Source organism: Rhinoderma darwinii, chromosome 10 (assembly GCF_050947455.1).
Source record: "Rhinoderma darwinii isolate aRhiDar2 chromosome 10, aRhiDar2.hap1, whole genome shotgun sequence".
Lineage (NCBI taxonomy): Eukaryota > Metazoa > Chordata > Amphibia > Anura > Rhinodermatidae > Rhinoderma > Rhinoderma darwinii.
The window spans coordinates 53,646,166-53,666,530 of NC_134696.1; the positions used below are offsets into that span (position 1 = coordinate 53,646,166).

A 20,365-nucleotide genomic window follows, 5' to 3' on the forward strand; every position below is an offset into this window, starting at 1 on the left:
CTCAAGATAACAGCATCTGCAGTGCTGCCATAGGAACCGATGTCTACAATTACCAACCGGTATTGACTGAGCCACGGCCGACAGCACAACCCAGAAATACTGTTTGTAATTGTAGAATCGAGACCCTGAGTGTGGTGGCTTCTTCACTCTGATATGTTTTCTGTCCAGCACCCCAATGCAATAAGGAAATTGTGCGTGGTCCATGAACCCATTTGCTATGCTCATCCACTGTTCTGTTGTGTGTTGAGGCATCACGGTGACTTTCCGTTTACGCCAGATGAGCTCAGAGGTGGACCTGATAATCCTGGAAATGGTTGACGTCCCCACTAGGAATTCAAAATGAAGGGATGCAAAGTCCCAGTTGCAAGGAATCTGAAGAAAAAAAAAAACTAAAAAAGTAGATTACCGTTGATAACCTCAAAGAGGATAGTTTGTGTACAATTTCACTTACAAACAACATTAATATTTATTAGACTGTCAGAGCAAGTTCTTTTTAAAAACATTTACCTCAGGGTGAGCCTTACCTCTGGTGAAATGCTGCATCTCATGTTTGTGTTCCGTAAAGTTAGTGTGGAACGCAGCTCTTCCAGCAGCCGATCAAACGTTGCGACTGACATCCGACAGAAGGAATTACGTTTCCCAGGATGCAGCCGCAGGGCCTCAAAGGGTGTGAAAGTGCCCTTTGGAAGCAGGTTGGGAGGCAATTGGATGAACCCAAAGCCGCCTTCTCCTCCTCCGGTTCTTCCTCCACCATATGGCATCGCTCTGCATATGTGCGAGATATCAGCCACATCATAAGAATATGGTCCATGGTTTTTGATGTCATGTTCCAAACCGAAAAAGTAGTCAAAAATCCAAGTCAAATAGCAGAAGTTTCAGACAAAGCTCTCTACGCTGTAAAAGCAATAGAAAATGGCATTTTGAAACCACGTGACCGCCCTGAGAGTACTCCCAGGGGGTTGGCACAAGAATTGTGACAAAAGTCCGCCTTCCCTTTTTTTTGCGCACGTATTAAACATGTCTATTTTTCACACAGACAAGTTGACTTCTATGGGCTGTTCCTGCCTGAAAAACTGACAAAACAGCACGCTGCGATTTTTTTATCAGATGGATGGTCAGTAAAAGAAAAAACACTATTTTCATTTTTTTTGCCATATAAAGAGAAATTTATTTTTCTACATAATTTTTTTTGTGGGCGTTGACAATTTATCATTTAAAAATCTCCTAAGACTAAGAATATCTCATGACCATTCAGCGGAAAATAAACGCAGCGTAATACGTTAATAAATTGACCTGCAGTGCGGTATTTCGTTTCGCAGCATGTCAATTTATGCTGAGTATTTGTTGATTTTCCCGAAACAGCCAAGTTTTGCAACATAATCGCAGCAATTACACCACACAAAGCACAACTATGAAAAAATAAATAAATCTTACCCAGAACGCCCCCTCCTTCATGAAGTTTCACTGCTGCAGCAAATCACAGGAGGGAGGGGGGTAAGTATGAGCACTTTTTTACGCAGCGGATATTCCCTCCCAAAATCTGCACCATAATGGTGCGATTTTTCGGAAGGCAGGTGCTGCGGGTTCCAGGTTGGATACACTGCGTGATTTTTACGCAGCGTACCCGACCTGTGAGAATTCGACCTAAGACAGCCACAATGTATCCATAAGTCACAAAGCCCCCCCCCCCCCCCCCCAGCCCGTGCATTACTCCGGCAGACAAGCTTTATGTTTGATGTGCGGCGCTCACATCCACATCAGACACAACCACTGACATCTCCGTCATCACTCACTTAGAGGCAGCATACGCTATTTAAGAGTATGTTCACACAGGTTGAATTTGCTGCAGAATATTCCACAGAAAATCCAAAGCAGAGAATGCAGGAAATTTCAGCCAAAAATCTGCACCAAATCACGTTTGACTTGGTGCCGATTTTCGGCCAGATATGTCAATGCAGACAACAGGTCTCCCCTTTTAAAGCACCCGTGCTCCCCGGCTGGTCTCTCTGCAGCTGGCCTCCTGGGATGAAGTTTTGTCCCATGTGACCATTGCAATCTGTGATTGGCTGCAATGGTTAGATAGAACGAAAAATCATCCCAGGAGGCCGACTGCACAGAAAACAGCATTGGTAAGTAAGGGTATGTTCACACGGCCTATTTACGGACGTAAATCGGGCGTTTTTGCCCCGAATTACGCCCGAAAATAGCGCCTCAATAGCGCTGACAAACATCTGCCCATTGAAAGCAATGGGCAGACGTTTGTCTGTTCACACGAGGCGTATATTTACGCGCCGCTGTCAAATGACGGCGCGCAAATAGACGCCCGTGTCAAAGAAGTGACCTGTCACTTCTTTGGCCGTAATTGGAGCCGCTATTCATTGACTCCAATGAATAGCAGCGCTAATTACGGCCGTAATTGACGCGGCGTTCAAGCGCCTGCACATGCCGGTACGGCTGAAATTACGGGGATGTTTTCAGGCTGAAACATCCCCGTAATTTCAGCCGTTACGGACCCCCGCCGTGTGAACATACCCTTAGTCTTTGCTTTGGAAGGCCAGGGGAGGTGAATATACACCGCGTTCCAAATTATTATGCAAATGTTATTTTTCGCGGATTATCCTAAATAGTCAATACAAAGGACAGTCAGTATAATCTTCAAGCCATCAACCGTTGGAGTATAAATGCAAATTTTATTGAACAAATCTAGTAAAATACTCAAAATGCACTGTTTCAAATTATTATGCACAACAGAGATCAAAACATTTTAAAGGTTGTAAAGAGAACTAAAATGGTAATTTGTTGAATTTGCAGCATCAGGAGGTCATATTTACAGAAATCAAATGCTCTTTCAATAAAAATAAAAAAACTTAGCAGGCCAAGTTACATGTTAACATAGGACCCCTTCTTTGATATCACCTTCACAATTCTTGCATCCATTGAATGTGAGTATTTGGACGGTTTCTGCTTGAATATCTTTGCAGGATGTCAGAATAACCTCCCAGAGCTTCTGTTTTGATGTGAACTGCCTCCTACCCTCATAGATATTTTGCTTGAGGATGCTCCAAAGGTTCTCAATAGGGTTGAGGTCAGGGGAACATGGGGGCCACACCATGAGTTTCTCTCCTTTAATGCCCATAGCAGCCAATGACACAGAGGTATTCTTTGCAGCATGAGATGGTGCATTGTCATGCATGAAGATAATTTTGCTACGGAAGGCACGGTTCTTCTTTTTGTACCACAGAAGAAAGTGGTCATTCATAAACTACGTACTTTGCAGAAGTCATTTTCACACCGTCAGGGACCCTAAAGGGGCCCACCGGCTCTGTCCCCATGATTCCAGCCCAAAACATGACTCCGCCACCTCCTTGCTGAAGTCACAGCCTTGTTGGGACATGGATGGAGTAGTGGATGGTTGGTGAATGGCCACCATCTGGACCATCCAGGGTTGCACGGCACTCATCAGTAAACAACACGGTTTGAAAATTAGTCTTCGTATATTTCTGAGCCCACTGCAACCGTTTCTGCTTGTGAGCATTGTTTAGGGGTGGCCGAATAATAGCTTTATGCACACTTGCAAACCTCTGGAGGATCCTACAACTTGAGGTTTGCGGGACTCCAGAGGCACCAGCAGCTTCAAATACCTGTTTGCTGCTTTGCAATGGCATTTTAGCAGCTGCTCTCCTAATCCTATTAATTTGTCTGGCAGAAACCTTCCTCATTATTCCTTTATCTGAACTAACCCGTCTGTGCTCTGAATCAGCCACAAATCTTTTCACAGTACGATGATCACGCCTACGTTTTCTTGAAATATCCAATGTTTTCATACCTTGTCCAAGGTATTGCACCATTTCACACTTTTTGGCAGCAGAGAGATCCTTTTTCTTTCTCATAGTGCTTGAAACCTGTGGCCTGCTTAATAATGTAGAATGTCCTTCTTAAGTAGTTTTCCTTTGATTGGACACACCTGGCAAACTAATTATCACAGGTGTGATTGATTACAATGATCCAAAGAGCCCTAAGGCTGGGTTCACACGACCTATTTTCAGGCGTAAACGAGGCGTATTATGCCTCGATTTACGCCTGAAAATAGGGCTACAATACGTCGGCAAACATCTGCCCATTCATTTGAATGGGTTTGCCGACGTACTGTGCAGACGACCTGTTATTTACGCGTCGTCGTTTGACAGCTGTGGGTATGTGCACACGATGAGAGGCTTTTACGTCTGAAAAGACAGACTGTTTTCAGGAGAAAACAGCTGCCTCGTTTCAGACGTAAAAGCTCCTCGCATTATGCGAGGCGTCTGTGACGCTCGTAAATCTTGAGCTGCTCTTCATTGACTTCAATGAAGAACGGCTCAAATTACGTTGCAAAGAAGTGTCCTGCATTTCTTTGACGAGGCAGTCAATTTACACGTCGTCGTTTGACAGCTGTCAAAGACGACGCGTAAATGACAGGTCGTCTGCACAGTACGTCGGCAAACCCATTCAAATGAATTGGCAGATGTTTGCCGACGTATTGTAGCCCTATTTTCAGACGTAAAACGAGGCATAATACGCCTCGTTTACGTCTGAAAATAGGTCGTGTGAACCCAGCCTGTCAAACGACGACGCGTAAGTGGACTGCCTCGGCAAAGAAGTGCAGGACTCTTCTTTGCAACGTAATTTGAGCCGTTCTTCATTGAAGTCAATGAAGAGCAGCTCAAGATTTACGAGCGTCACAGACGCCTCGCATAATAGGAGGAGGAGCTTTTACGTCTGAAACTAGGCAGCTGTTTTCTCCTGAAAACAGTCTGTCTTTTCTGTCGTAAAAGCCACTTCTCGTGTGCACATACCCTAAGACACAATACCATCCATGAGTTTAATTGAAAAACTAATAATTAAATGTTTGACACTTAAATCCAATGTGCATAATAATTTGGAACACGGTGTAGTCTTTGCTTTTTATTTTATAATGAAAGTGTTTTTTGTTTTTTCTTCCATACTTACGATTTGTGCTGTGAATTCGCAGGTTTTCTGCAGCAAAAATTTGTTGCAGATTTCTACTTCCCCATTTAGCTAAATATCCGCAACAAATATACATACATTAAGCAGCATGAATTGGCATGCTGTAAATTAAAAAATCTGCACCGTGTGTTAATTTCTACACGAAAACTTTCAGCAGCTTGAGGATGAGATTTTTTAAAATCTCATCCACTTTGCGGTTACTGTAATACACTAGAGATTTTCCGCCTGCAATTCCAGGTGTAAAATCTACAGCAATTACACTACCTATGAATGTAGCCTCAGGCCGGGTTCCCACATGTCAAAAAACTGCAGCGTATCCGACCTGGAACCCCCAGCACATTCCGTCCAAAAAACCGCAGTGCGTTTTTTCGAAAGGAAATCACGCTGCAGGAAGCAGCGCTTGAAAAAAAAATTAAAAAGTTTACACTTAGTCCCTCCCTCTTCTCTGTGCGTAGTCTGACCTCCTAAGAGGACGTTGCAGACCATGTGACGCTGCAGCCTGTGATTGGCTGCAGCGGTCACATGGGATGAAATGTCATCCCAGGAGGCCAGACTGCAGGAAGGAGGAGCTACGATTTTTGCGGCATCCCCATTGAATCCAATGGGGAAAACGCCTAACAGAAAATAAACTAAAACGCATCATAAATTGACATGCTGCGGATTCAAATTCCGCACCGCAGGTCAATTTATTAACATTTATGCTGCGTTTATTTTCCGCAGCGTGGGCATGAGATTTTCTAAAACTCATCCACTTTGCTACTACTGTAAATGCTGCCGAATTTCCGCACACATTTCCATTGCAGAAATTCCACAGTGTTTACACTAAGTGGGAACCCGGCCTTAAGATTGCTGGGGGGGGCCCTGAAAGCAAATAGAAGGGACCCATGGGAATATTGAGACTAGGGTTTAAATTTGGCTTAGATGGTGTTTTATTGAGAGGAGTAATAGTAAATAATGCATTTTTGTTTGAGTTACACTATTTTTAGCCGTTTTTCTGTCTGTAAACGCCCTGAAAAATGGCTGAAGATATGGGGGCTATTTTACAGCCGTTTTTTGTTTAGCGTGTGAACATACCCTTAGGGTTAATTGTGCCTGACTGGCACAAGGTTACCAAAGAAGTTTCCCGCTCTTGGAGGAGAATCCTTATTTAACGGATGAATTGCAGTAAAACCCACTATAAAAACCCTGTGGATCGGTGTCCATGTACAAGAACTCCCGCTGAAGGTTTAGGAAATCTTAGGCCAGGAACACACACACACAGTTTTGATGCCGTTTGTGTGAAAATTTTTGCCCTCAGTCTTATATGCTCTTTAGAGAGATGTCACCCAGTTTAGGGTTGGGTGGACAGGGTTATTGATCAGAATAATACTGTTTGTTGGGTTATTGGCTCGATCCTGTGGTCAATAGAATTTATTGGTAGCCATTAATAAAATATGGTGGCCAATTTCTTCAAAGCTTTGTCCTGTGTGTTTATTTGTTGGTTATGTTAATGTGTTTGGCTATATTATAGCTCATATATTCCCATGCTGCTTCCCTGCTAGTTTTACATTATATCCGCATCCAGAGGTAAACGCCATTGTTAGGCTGGGTTCACACGACCTATTTTCAGACGTGAATGAGGCGTATTATGCCTCGTTTTACGTCTGAAAATAGGGCTACAATACGTCGGCAAACATCTGCCCATTCATTTGAATGGGTTTGCCGACGTATTGTGCAGATGACCTGTAATTTACGCGTCGTCGTTTGACAGCTGTCAAACGACGACGCGTAAATTGACTGCCTCGGCAAAGAAGTGCAGGGCACTTCTTTGCCACATAATTTGAGCCGTTCTTCATTGAACTCAATGAAGAGCAGCTCAAGATATACGAGCGTCACAGACGCCTCGTATATTACGAGGAGGAGCATTTACGGCTGAAACGACGCAGCTGTTTTCTTCTGAAAACAGGCTGTCATTTCAGCCGTAAATGACAGCTAGCGTGTGAACATACCCTAAGGGTATGTTCACACGGCCTATTTTCGGCCATTTTTTGTTGCCGTAAACGCCAGAAAAATCGTAAGCAAAACTCCTCCAAACATCTGCCCATTGATTTCAATGGGAAAAACTGCTTTCTGTTCCGATGGGCCGTTATTTTACGCATCCGTTTTTTTATTTGTTTTTGATATTTTTTTATTGCATCTTAGACCATAGACCTGCTGTCTCCAAGGGTCTTACTAGAAATCACAATGCCTTGTAGCAGAATCTGGAATGTCCCCATGAACACTCCTTTGTTGAGGGGCACTCCTAGCCTGTCTGCTGACCGTGGCGAAAAGTAAAAGATCGCACCACCTCCTCAAAATGGAAATGGGAAAGTAAATGAGAAAGCTGACGTAATGCTGCTCTCCCTGGCTGCCTGAGGTGGAGTTCTCACACCATGGATGGGGCAACCAGGGCCGCCATCAGGGGGATATTAGGGGTAGTAGTGTAGGGGGCCCGGCCAAACTTAATTGAAAGGGGGGCCCGGCAACTGCCGCGACTTGCCTTTGGTAGAAAAAAACAGGCCCCTGCAATGGGGCCTGTTTTTTTCAACAAAACAATGTCGTGAGCTGCGGGGCCCCCCTCTCGTGAAACACCGCCGTGAGCTGCGGGCCCCCCTCTTATCACCGCCGCGAAACACCGCCCGCTTGCGCGCGTACGAGCGAGCGCGCGACCGCGCGCGAACGGCCGCAAGCGCGCGCACCCACGCGCGAACGACCAGGCGCGCCGCCGAGAGGGAGGCGGTGCGCCCGCAACAAAAGATCTAGGGGGAAGGACAGCCACACTGGACAGCGGCGCAGTCTACTTACCTGCTGGCCCGCCTCCGACTAGTCCTCCTCCTCCGCCTCGTCCGACTCCTTCTCCAGAGCGTGGCTGCGTAAGGAGAGGGGGAGGAGTCTAGTTGTTGCGCGGCGGCAGTTCTACGATCCCCGCCATTTTCTGGAGCCTGGAGGTGAAGGACGACATCTGGACCGAAGACATCGCCTGAAGAGGACTGGAGTGGGAGCCAGCAGCTCTTCTGACACGGTGAGTAAAGTGTCTCAAAGTGCTGTTTATGTATGACCCTGTTCACACAGAGTATTTTGCAGGCCGAAAAAATCAGCCTCAAAATTCCTTAAAGAATTTTGAGGCAGATTTTGACCTGCCCACACTATCTTGCTGCGTTTTTTGCCCGCTACGATTGAGGACAGCAGACAAAAAACGCAGCGAAAAATGCATTTTCTGCCTCCCATTGATTTCGATGGGAGGTCAGAGGCGGAACCGCGGCAAGAAAGGACGTGCTGCTTTTTCTTTTTTCCGCGACTGGCTCCCATTGATTTCAGATTAAATCAATGGGAGGCGGTTTTGGAAGTTTTTTGGTGCTGATTCTGACGCAGTGTCCGAGTCAATATCAAGGCCCAAAAACTCTGTGAACTGGGCCTTATTATTAGGGCTTATTCAGACGAACGTGTAATACATCCGTGCAACGCGCGTGATTTTCACGCGCCTCGCACGGACCTATGTTACTTTATGGGGCCGTTAAGACTGTCGGTGATTTTCACGCAGCGTGTGTCCGTGTGTCCGCTGCGTAAAACTCACGACATGTCGGATATTTGTGCATTGTTCGCGCATCACGCACCCATTGAAGTCAATGGGTGCGTGAAAATCACGCCCAGCACTTCCGCAGTAGTATAAACTATGACTGAAAACAGAAAAGCACCACGTGCTACAAACATACAAACAGAGTGTCATAATGATGGCGGCTGCGCGAAAATCACGCAGCCGCGCATCATACGCTGCTGACACATGGAGCGGTTATGACCTTTTGCATGCGCAAAATGCCACGTTTTTGCGCACACAAAAAGCACACGCTTGTGTGAATCCGGCCTTAGGGTAGGAACACACTAGGCATGAACACTGCGGATTTTATGCAACACATTTTATTGTGGAAAATCCGCAGCGTATCACAGTCGCAGCCGAGTGGATGAGATGTGAACAAATCTCATCCACACGCTGCAAAAATAATGGACCTGCAGTGTGACTTTTTAAGCCGCAGCGTGTCAATTTATTCTGCAGAATCGCTGCTCCTCTGTTGCGGAAATGCTGCGGTTCTGCCGCAAAAATCACACATGAGAAAAAAAAAAGGTACTTTTTTAAATTTATAAAAAAGTTTAGACTTACCCTGGCCGTAGTCCTGGTGACGCGATTCTCTATTCTTAGCGCAGCCCGGCCTCCTGTCATGACGTTTCATCCCATGTGACTGCTGCAGTGGTCACATGGTCTACAGTGTCATCCCAGGAGGCGGGGCTACGTTCAGAAGATAGAGATGCGTCACCTTAACTACGGCCGGGGCAAGTCTAAACTTTTTTTTCCCTGCAGGATTCCCGCAGCGGACACGCCTCACGAAACCTGCGCCACTATTTGGTGCTGTTTTGCTGGCAGAATTCCCTTCGGCTACCGGGACAGATAAGCTGTGTAGTTTTACTCAGCATATCCGCCTAGTGTGTCCCTTATGATGTCGCTCCTGGAGCTGCTGCCGGTCTCTAAATAGGCAGTTGGTCCAGTAGAATTTGGAATTTTTTTTTTTTTTGTGAACCAGCTTAAAAAAATACAAAACTTTTGTGTTAGGGCCTGTTCACATCACCGTTCGCTTCCGCTCCGGGGTTCCGTCTGAGGTTTCTGTCGGGTGAACCCCGCAACGGAAAGTGACAGCACAGCTTCCGTTTCAGTCACCATTGATCTCAATGGTGACGGAAACATCGCTAATGGCTTCCGTTCGTCACCATTCCGGCAGGTTTTCGGACGGAATCAATAGCGTAGTCGACTGCGCTAATGGTGACGGAAACGGAAGCTGTGCTGTCACTTTCCGTTGCGGGGTTCACCCGACGGAAACCTCAGACGGAACGGAAGCGAACGGTGATGTGAACAGGCCCTAACACAAAAGTTTTGTATTTTTTTAAGCTGGTTCACAAAAAAAAATAATTCCAAATTCTACTGGACCAACTGCCTATTTAGAGACCGGCAGCAGCTCCAGGAGCGACATCATAAGGGACACACTAGGCGGATATGCTGAGTAAAACTACACAGCTTATCCGCCCCGGTAGCCGCAGGGAATTCCGCCAGCAAAACCGCACCAAATAGTGGCGCAGGTTTGGTGAGGCGTGTCCGCTGCGGGAATCCTGCAGGGAAAAAAAAAGTTTAGACTTGCCCCGGCCGTAATTTAGGTGACGCATCTCTCTCTTCTGAACCTAGCCCCGCCTCCTGGGATGACGCTGTAGACCATGTGACCGCTGCAGCAGTCACATGGGATGAAACGTCATGACAGGAGGCCGGGCTGCGCTAAGAATAGAGGATCGCGTCACCAGGACTACAGCCGGGGCAAGTCTAAACTTTTTTATAAATTTAAAAAAGTGCCTTTTTTTTTTCTCATGTGTGCTTTTTGCGGCAGAACCGCAGCATTTCCGCAACAGAGGAGCGGCGATTCCACAGAATAAATTGACATGCTGCGGCTTAAAAAGTCACACTGCAGGTCCATTTTTTTTGCAGCGTGCGGATGAGATTTGTTCTAATCTCATCCACTCTGCTGCGACTGTGATACGCTGCGGATTTTCCACAATAAAATGTGTTGCATAAAATCCGCAGCGTTCATGCCTAGTGTGTTCCTAACCTAAGGCCGGATTCACACAAGCGTGTGCTTTTTGTGTGCGCAAAAACGTGGCGTTTTGCGCATGCAAAAGGTCCATAACAGCTCCGTGTGTCAGCAGCGTATGATGCGCGGCTGGGTGATTTTCGCGCAGCCGCCATCATTATGACACTGTTTGTATGTTTGTAGCACGTGGTGCTTTTCTGTTTTCATTCATAGTTTATACGGCTGCGGAAGTGCTGGGCGTGATTTTCACGCACCCATTGACTTCAATGGGTGCGTGATGCGCGAACAATGCACAAATATCCGACATGTCGTGAGTTTTACGCAGCGGACACACGGACTCACGCTGCATGAAAATCACTGACAGTCTGAACGGCCCCATAGAGTAACATAGGTCCGTGCGAGGCGCGTGAAAATCACGCGCGTTGCACGGATGTATTACACGTTCGTCTGAATAAGCCCTAACAATAAGACCCAGTTCACAGAGTTTTTGGGCCTTGATATTGACTCGGACACTGCGTCAGAATCATCACCAAAAAACTTCCAAAACCGCCTCCCATTGATTTAATCTGAAATCAATGGGAGCCAGTCGTGGAAAAAAGAAAAAGCAGCATGTCCTTTCTTGCCGCGGTTCTGCCTCTGACCTCCCATCGAAATCAATGGGAGGCAGAAAATGCATTTTTCCCTGCGTTTTTTGTCTGCTGTCCTCAATCGCCGCGGGCAAAAAACGCCTCAAGATAGTGTGGGCAGGTCAAAATCTGCCTCAAAATTCGGTGCGTGGTTCCAGGCGGTCGCGGGTGCGCATGCGCGGGAGTTTGCGGGTGCGCGCGATCGGTCGCACGGGCGGCAGTGTTTGACGGCCCCCATGCTACCCAGGGCCGCCATCAGGGGGGGTATTATGGGTACTGATGTGAGAGGCCCGGCCAAACCTAATTGAAAGGGGGGCCCGCAGCTCACGACATTCTTTTGGTGAAAAAAACGGGCCCCATTGCAGGGGCCTGTTTTTTTTCTACCAAAGGCAAGTCGCGGCAGTTGCCGGGCCCCCCATTGAATTAGGTTTGGCCGGGCCTCTCACATCAGTACCCATAATACCCCCCCTGATGGCGGCCCTGGGTACCATGATATAGTGCTGGACGGAGTACCGTTAACAGGCGGTGCCACGGTAGGGGGCCCTGAAATTCCTGATGGCGGCCCTGGGGGCAACCCCTGCCCTGCTTCAGACAGACTGCCTTTGCCTCAGTCACTCAATGTAAGCAAGATCGTACACTTTTTTTTTTTTGGTATAAAAACTTATACAGAAGATTAATGGGCCAAACGTAGTGTGAACTGAGCCTAAGATGATTAATTGAAGACTCTTGGAGTTGAATTTCATGAGCTATTTCAACCTACTGGTCTCCAAAAACCAGACCCGGGGACTTATGCAAACATCCCATCATGACTAGACAACCCTGATACACAATACCGGCTCGTTTACAGCTCCATACAAGTTATGAGTCCATACTTTACCTCTATGCCCCTGATTTCATATGAAGGCATACAGGGCTTTTTACTGCCAGATTCATAAAGAAAACAAAAAAAAAATCGTGCCATGTTTTCATCGGATGCTGTGTTATGGAGGTATTCTCCCCTACAAGCATGGCACCATACAACGATCCATAGTACAGTGCCAAAGTGCATAAGGCCTGATATAAATAGTAATACATCATAAACTGGTAAGGTTGATATATTTACAGATAAAGTGTTTTGTTTTTTTAAATGTAGATTTCTATATTAGAACCAGCACGTTCTACTTCCTTCCACTACAACGTTCAGCTGCTAAGTATTAACAACACTAGACAAACTTTACATGCAATTTATTGCAATTCCCTTTACATCAAATAGTCATAGATATAAAATCACATTGTAAGCTACACAGGCAAATGTATTATTAGAATTACTTTACAGGAGAGTGTGATCCAATAATCCTGCGTGGCGCCAATAGAAGCATGAATTCTCTCTGTGCACGGATATTACATAAGTCTCTGCCAGCAGAATACAGGCTTTCATAAACAGTGCCCGTATAATGCTGATGGCACTTTTAGGGGAGAGGGAAATTTAAATCACGCTGCAGTGTTGCCATTGGATAATTCTGCTGGTTAAGGCCCTCTGCAGACTGCCATGATTACGGACAAGGCCGGGCGCGAACAGTCACCCGCATTTGCGGGCCGTACTCCCGTTATAAAGTAGTATGGGAACACAGTACGTAAAATCTAAAAATAGGACATGTCCTATTTTTTGCCAATCATTTCTACAGCCCTGACACCTTCACGTAAATATACGGGAAGGTGTCGGTGGGCCATAGGAAAAAAATCGATCAGTATTTTGATCCATAATTGTGGATGATCAAAGTTACGGTCGTGTGCATAGTGCCAAAGTAAGCAGTTCCAATAATAACTTTAGATTCGAGAATGGGAGTTGTAGCTGTTGGGGAGTCTTGCAATCACACCCCAACATTCCTGAGCAGGATGCTTGTTGCCTCCCCTTGTATGCGAGGAGAATGGAATGACCCACTGGGCAACCCCCTCACTTGCTGGGTTGGACACAAGGAGCCCTCTGCAGTTTCACACAGGCCTAGGGAAGGGGGATGGGGCCTGCCTGAATGGGCTACATCTATGGTATGTATGACTCAGCCCACTGTCTTTTTTTTCCAGGTTTAATAAGGCATTTGTGGTTGATAAAGGGATGTGGTGTATTCATAATAAAGTTTAAAGAAAGTGAATGCCTTTAAAGCTAAAACCATAGTACCCAACATGCTAAGGCCTCATGCACACCTCAGTTTTTTCCTTCAGGGTGCTATCCTTTTTTCACTGATAGCACCCTGACCCATTCATTTCAATGGGCCCATGCACATTTCTGTTATTTTCACGGATCCGTTCTTTCGTTACGTCAAAAGTAAAGCATGTCCTACGTTTGACAGTGATTCCGTGACCGTGGGGCCCATAGAAGTCAATGGGTTCGTGAAAAAAACGGACAGCACACAGGAGGCTTCCGTGTGCCGTCCGTTTTTGACGGATCCGCTGCCCTAGCAAAGGCAGGGCGAGCTAAAGTTCACAGACTGGGACATGTGAAGTTCAGATGAAGTTCAATACCTTCCGTTTTTTTAAAGGAAACACATCATCCGTTTGAAACGGAATGGACACGGAGTACACCCGGATACCATAACGGACACACGGATCCGTGAAAACGGTGATGGAAGTGTGCATGAGGCCTTATAGGATCCTTTTATTTAGCACTAGTTACAGCTTTTCAATGGTGGTCCTACAGCTATTAGCAGACATAAGTCTGGATTGCTTCTATTGCTACTAATGCTTTATATAATCATTTTATATTTTTTTTGTATTTGTGTACATTATATCGCTCAAATGAAATTGTTTCTTTACTAAAAGATTTAACCCATAAGCATCAAAATCAACAAAATGACATTACAGTCTATGAAAAGTCAGTGATAATTGCTGCTTCGCGCCTTCTTCTGATTCTTATTGGCATAATTGAGTTCAGCTCCACCTGTTAGGAGAATATCAATACCTGTACAGAATGTACCTTCTGCTGCCAGGTACAGCGCAGCATTGGCACACTCCTTAACTGTCCCCATTCGACCTAGAAGCTGAAATCAAAGAAATCAAAAAGAACACATAAGAAATGGGAGTGGATGAAAAAAAAAAATGTGAAGATTATCTGAAGTTGAGAATTGGATGAATAGTAGTTCCATTACGTGATGTTTTTTTGGAACCATAAGCAGTGGAAGTGTTCAGATAGCATAGAAAGACAGACCCTACCCCATTTAAAGAGAACAAGTCACAAGCATTTTACCTATTATTCAGCAATACCTGGTGGAAGTGGATAAAAAATAATTTCTAATTATCTTCTAAGTCGGCTCTGTACCTTTAGTATTCTGTTTTTTATTATTCCCGCACCGTATGCTAATGAGCATAAAAGAGTCATATCTTCATTCTTCAAGCCCGAGTTAACCCCGCCTCCTTACTATTGAGTAACAGCATTCAAGGTGGGCTCGTTTTTGGCGGCGGGCGGGCATAAGCAGAGGAACGAACGAGACTGACGGATTATTACCATGAAAGGTTCAAACCGTTTGCAGACCATTATTTATGATCAGAGGAGGAGTTTAGGAGAAGAGATAACGCCAATTAACTTTTTACAGCAGTGGCCAGAGAGGGGTGAGTAGAGTTCAATAGGTGAAATGTTGGTGACCGGTTCCCTTTAAATTCTCCAAGGCTTCCTTATCATCCAGTCAGCAGCTAAATTGTTACTTAGAGGGACACTAAACATAAAAAATACAGACCCTCCACCAGTGCTCTGTAAAGGGTGGAGGCCCTTAGCTAAGCCCCATCCCTCGGATATCTGCCAGCCTAAAATTTTACAGATTGGAGAAAATTTAACCCAATTGTTCTCTGCAAGATTTCTACAAGACTTTGTGCTTCACGAACAAGCACAAAATCCAAAAGACAGACAGCGTGGGCAAAAGATCTGTGACCTACGAAGCTGTAATACAGTGACCAAAGCTGCATGTGGGTCCATTCCAATTATATATAGCACAAAAAGGTTTATTCTCACAGATTCATACAGAATCCATGAGAAAAAATATTAGGGAGCTATTCTCCCCTAGAAACACTGCACCATACAGCAACACACCGAGTGCTTACATCTTCGTAATAGTCCATGCTGCCGTACAGGCCAAATGCTGTGTGCATGGATCCTAACACTATAAAGAATTAAAGAATGGTTGTTTAACCCCTCAACAACATGCCATGTACGTGGCAGTCGGTAAGGTGAAGTATGGAGCTGGCTCACGGGCTGAGCGCACGCCATACTTCGCAGGTGACGGCTGTGTAATACAGCCAACACCTCACTGCAACATTCGAAATCAAAGATCACTTCGATTTAATCCCCTTAAATGCCACGGTCAATCGTGACTTCGGCATTTAAAATCACTAGAAACAGGGGGATGGCCCCCTGTGACATGCCATCGGGCCCCGGCGACACGACCGCGGGGTGCCAATGGCCATCAGGGCAGCCTGGAGACCAATTGAAGGCCCCCAGGTCTGCCATCTTTTTACTCCTTTGAAACCCTGGAGACCAGTGGCGTAAATACCACTGTAGTAGCCATGGCGGCGTCTGCTGCAGGCCCCCCTATGCACAGTGGCATCGCTGGGAGCTGGAGCAGTAGTGACGCCACATTCAATTGTATCTGCTTAGGACGCAGATACTATTGAACACTATGGCAAAGCAGGGAGGTATCTCCCTGCTCTGCCATTTACTAGGCTACAGGCCACGTTCGGCCTGCAGCCTATCAGGCACAGGGACAGGACACCTGCGCAGACCAGCGTGAGGACATCACTGGATCAAGAGGACCTACGCAATGATCACGTCGGCATTGAGGATGCTGTGGAGCAGCTCCGTTAGTCGTGGGAACGGGGCCCAAGTGTATAATTTTTTTTATTTTAGGTGTTTGGGGGGGGGGGCGCTACCTACAGTGGGGGCTGTATGGCACAATCTACCGAGGGGAGCTGCATGGCACAATCTGCAGGGGGGGCTGCATGGCACAATCTGCAGGGGGGGCTGCATGGCACAATCTGCAGGGGGGCTGCATGGCACAATCTGCAGGGGGGGCTGCATGGCACAATCTGCAGGGGGGGCCTGCATGGCACAATCTGCAGGGGGGGGGCTGCATGGCACAATCTGCAGGGGGGGGCTGCATGGCACAATCTGCAGGGGGGGGGCTGCATGGCACAATCTGCAGGGGGGGGGCTGCATGGCACAATCTGCAGGGGGGGGCTGCATGGCACAATCTGCAGGGGGGGGGGCTGCATGGCACAATCTGCAGGGGGGGGGCTGCATGGCACAATCTGCAGGGGGGGGCTGCATGGCACAATCTGCAGGGGGGGGCTGCATGGCACAATCTGCAGGGGGGGGCTGCATGGCACAATCTGCAGGGGGGGGCTGCATGGCACAATCTGCAGGGGGGGGCTGCATGGCACAATCTGCAGGGGGGGGCTGCATGGCACAATCTGCAGGGGGGGGCTGCATGGCACAATCTGCAGGGGGGGGCTGCATGGCACAATCTGCAGGGGGGGGCTGCATGGCACAATCTGCAGGGGGGGGCTGCATGGCACAATCTGCAGGGGGGGGCTGCATGGCACAATCTGCAGGGGGGGGCTGCATGGCACAATCTGCAGGGGGGGGCTGCATGGCACAATCTGCAGGGGGGGGCTGCATGGCACAATCTGCAGGGGGGGGCTGCATGGCACAATCTGCAGGGGGGGGCTGCATGGCACAATCTGCAGGGGGGGGCTGCATGGCACAATCTGCAGGGGGGGGCTGCATGGCACAATCTGCAGGGGGGGGCTGCATGGCACAATCTGCAGGGGGGGGCTGCATGGCACAATCTGCGGGGGGGCTGCATGGCACAATCTGCGGGGGGGCTGCATGGCACAATCTGCGGGGGGGCTGCATGGCACAATCTGCAGGGGGGGCTGCATGGCACAATCTGCAGGGGGGGCTGCATGGCACAATCTGCAGGGGGGGCTGCATGGCACAATCTGCAGGGGGGGCTGCATGGCACAATCTGCAGGGGGGGCTGCATGGCACAATCTGCAGGAGGGGCTGCATGGCACAATCTGCAGGGGGGGCTGCATGGCACAATCTGCAGGGGGGGCTGCATGGCACAATCTGCAGGGGGGGCTGCATGGCACAATCTGCAGGGGGGGCTGCATGGCACAATCTGCAGGGGGGGCTGCATGGCACAATCTGCAGGGGGGGCTGCATGGCACAATCTGCAGGGGGGGCTGCATGGCACAATCTGCAGGGGGGGCTGCATGGCACAATCTGCAGGGGGGGCTGCATGGCACAATCTGCAGGGGGGGCTGCATGGCACAATCTGCAGGGGGGGCTGCATGACAATTTGTCACTGTTCAGGATCTCGTTCTGAAGGAAAGCTCCGACGGAACATTAGAACACGACCCCAACGTAGATGTGAACAGAGCCTTAGGCCCCATGCACACGACCGTGCCCGCAATCACGGCCCGCGATTGCGGGCACGGCCGGCCGCTGACTGACAGCCGTATTTTCGGGCCGTGCTCCCATACAAAGTATGGGAGCACGGCCCGCAAAATGCGAAAGAACGGACATGTTCCATAATTCCCGGAACATTTCCACGCCACTGACACCCTTCCGTAGTGCTACGGAAAGGTGTCAGTGTTCAATGAAAGTGAATGGCTCCGTTTTTGTGGACCGCAATTGCGGTCCGCAAAAACGGAGGTTTTTTGCGGTCGTGTGCATGGGGCCTTAGAGGTTGAAGGAAAGGTGTAAAAAGAAAAACCATAACCTGGATACTACAAACAGGCTTAAAGAGGCTCTGTCACCAGATTATCAAATCCCTATCTCCTATTGAATGTGATCGACGCTGCAATGTAGATAACAGCAAAGTTGTTTTTTTCTTAAAAACAATCATTTTTTCGCAAGTTATGAGCTATTTTATATTTATGCAAATGAGCTTTTCAATGGACAACTGGGCGTGTTTTCTCGTTTTACCAACTGGGCGTGTATTGTGTTTTTACCAACTGGGCGTTGTGAATAGAAGTGTATGACGCTGACAAATCAGCATCATACACTTCTCATCGTTCCCACCCAGCTTCTTTCACTGCAGACACACAGCGTGACGTCACCCACAGGTCCTTCAACCTTGTCGTCGGACAAAGAAGATACATCGGCTCCAGGCATCCAAGAGGTTAATATGCTCATCTCTAGGGAGTTTGCTATGCTTACCTGCACATGGTGATGCTGCTGCAGATTCAACTGTACCCTCTGTCGCCTGGAGCGGATGTGTCTTCTCTTTTCCGACGCCAAGGTTGAAGGACCGGTGGGTGACGTCACGCTGTAGATCTGCAGTGAAAGAAGCTGGGTGGGAACGATGAGAAGTGTATGATGCGGATTTGTCAGCGTCATACACTTCTATTCACAACGCCCAGTTAGTAAAAACACAATACACGCCCAGTTGGTAAAAACACAATACACGCCCAGTTGGTAAAACGAGAAGACACGCCCAGTTGTCCATTGAAAAGCTAATTTGCATAAATATAAAATTGCTCATAACTTGGGCAAAAATGATCGTTTTTCACAAAAAAAAAAAAACTTTGCTGTTATCTACATTGCAGTGCCGATCACATTCAATAGGAGATAGGGATTTGATAATCTGGTGACAGAGCTTCTTTAACCACTTCCCGACCGCCCACTGTATATTCACATCGGCATTTGCTGGGCTCTGTGCAGTGCCAACGTGAATTCACGGTGGGTGTTAAAAGCACGATCCGGGTGTCTCAGAGTAGCGCTGACACTCGGATTGCGCTGTTAACCCCTGCCTCTGTTCCCGGAGACATGACCGGGACCTAATTGGTTCAGGTCCCGGTCATGTGATCGCAGGGAAAGCTTGTTGTAGCAACGAACTGGAAAGTTTTTTACTACAACAAACTGGAAAGTTTGTTGCTACAACAAACTTTCCAGGGGACCGATTGCGGGTGCTGCAGTCGGTTATAAGGCAGAACCGAGGCCATACAACGGCCCCCGGGTCTGCAATGCACAGCAGCCTATGAGAACCAGCCGGAGGCTGGTCCTCATAAGCTTCCTATCAGTGTGACTCTCAGCGTCACACTGACAGTTTATAATACGTTACACTACCTAGGTAGTGTAATGTATTATAGCAGCGATCAGTGCTGCAGGTATTCAAGTAAAACAAGTAAAAATTAAAAAATAAATAAAAATGTTTTATAAAAGTGTAAAAACAAGTTATAAAAGTTACAAAAACAAAAAATGCTTTTTTTCCTATAAGTCTTTTATTATAGGAAAAAAATGAAAATGTTAAAAAAAAAAAGTACACATATTTGGTATCACCGCGTTCGTAACGACCCAAACTATAAAACTATAATATTATTTTTCCCGCACGGTGAACAGCGCAAAAAAAAATCACTATTTTTTTTGGTCATCAACCCTCCAAAAATATAGAATAAAAAGTGATCAAAAAGTCGCATGTACCCTAAAATAGTACCAATAAAAACGACAACCCGTCCCGCAAAAAACAAGCCCTTACACAGCTTTTTTGACTGAAAAATAAAAAAGCTATGGCTCTCAGAATGGTACCAATGAAAACTACAGATTGTCCCGCAACAAATAAGTCCTCGCACGGCTCCGGTGAAGAAAAAATAAAAAAAGTTCTGGCTCTCAGAATATAGCGACAGAAATTGTGCAGTGTCCAAAAGCGGATAAGATCGTGCGACATTTATCAGTGCGACATTGGCCACATATCTGCGGATTATTATTTATTTACCGAATTATTATACCCTCTTATGTCCTGATGTACTCTGCCCAATTTACACATACCCCCACATCATAAACTGAAATACCAGCAAAACCCCAAACAGAACAGTTACCAAGCAAAATCTGCGCTCCAAAAGCCAAATGGCGCTCCCTCCCTTCTGAGCCCCACAGCGTGCCCAAACACCAGCTTACGTCCACATATATGATATTTTATATCCGGGAGAACCCGCTCAACATTATATGAGGCATTTGTCTTCACTGGCACAAACTGGGCACAACATATTGTGCGTTAAAATGGCATATCAGTGGAAAATTTTAATTTTCACTTTGCACCATCCGCTGCGCATTAACGCCTTCGC

General features: G+C 47.1%; 1 protein-coding gene across 1 annotated transcript in view; it reads right to left on the reverse strand.

Annotated features, from left to right (window-relative positions):
• Positions 1 to 12,481: 12,481 nt before the first annotated feature.
• Positions 12,482 to 20,365, reverse strand: part of HSD17B14 (hydroxysteroid 17-beta dehydrogenase 14) — a 64,557-nt gene continuing 56,673 nt past the window's right edge. Inside the window, exon 9 of the mRNA XM_075838853.1 lies at positions 12,482 to 14,286. Coding sequence (XP_075694968.1) covers positions 14,122 to 14,286 — 165 coding nt within the window. The 3' untranslated portion in view covers positions 12,482 to 14,121. The remainder of the gene's footprint in view (positions 14,287 to 20,365) is intronic.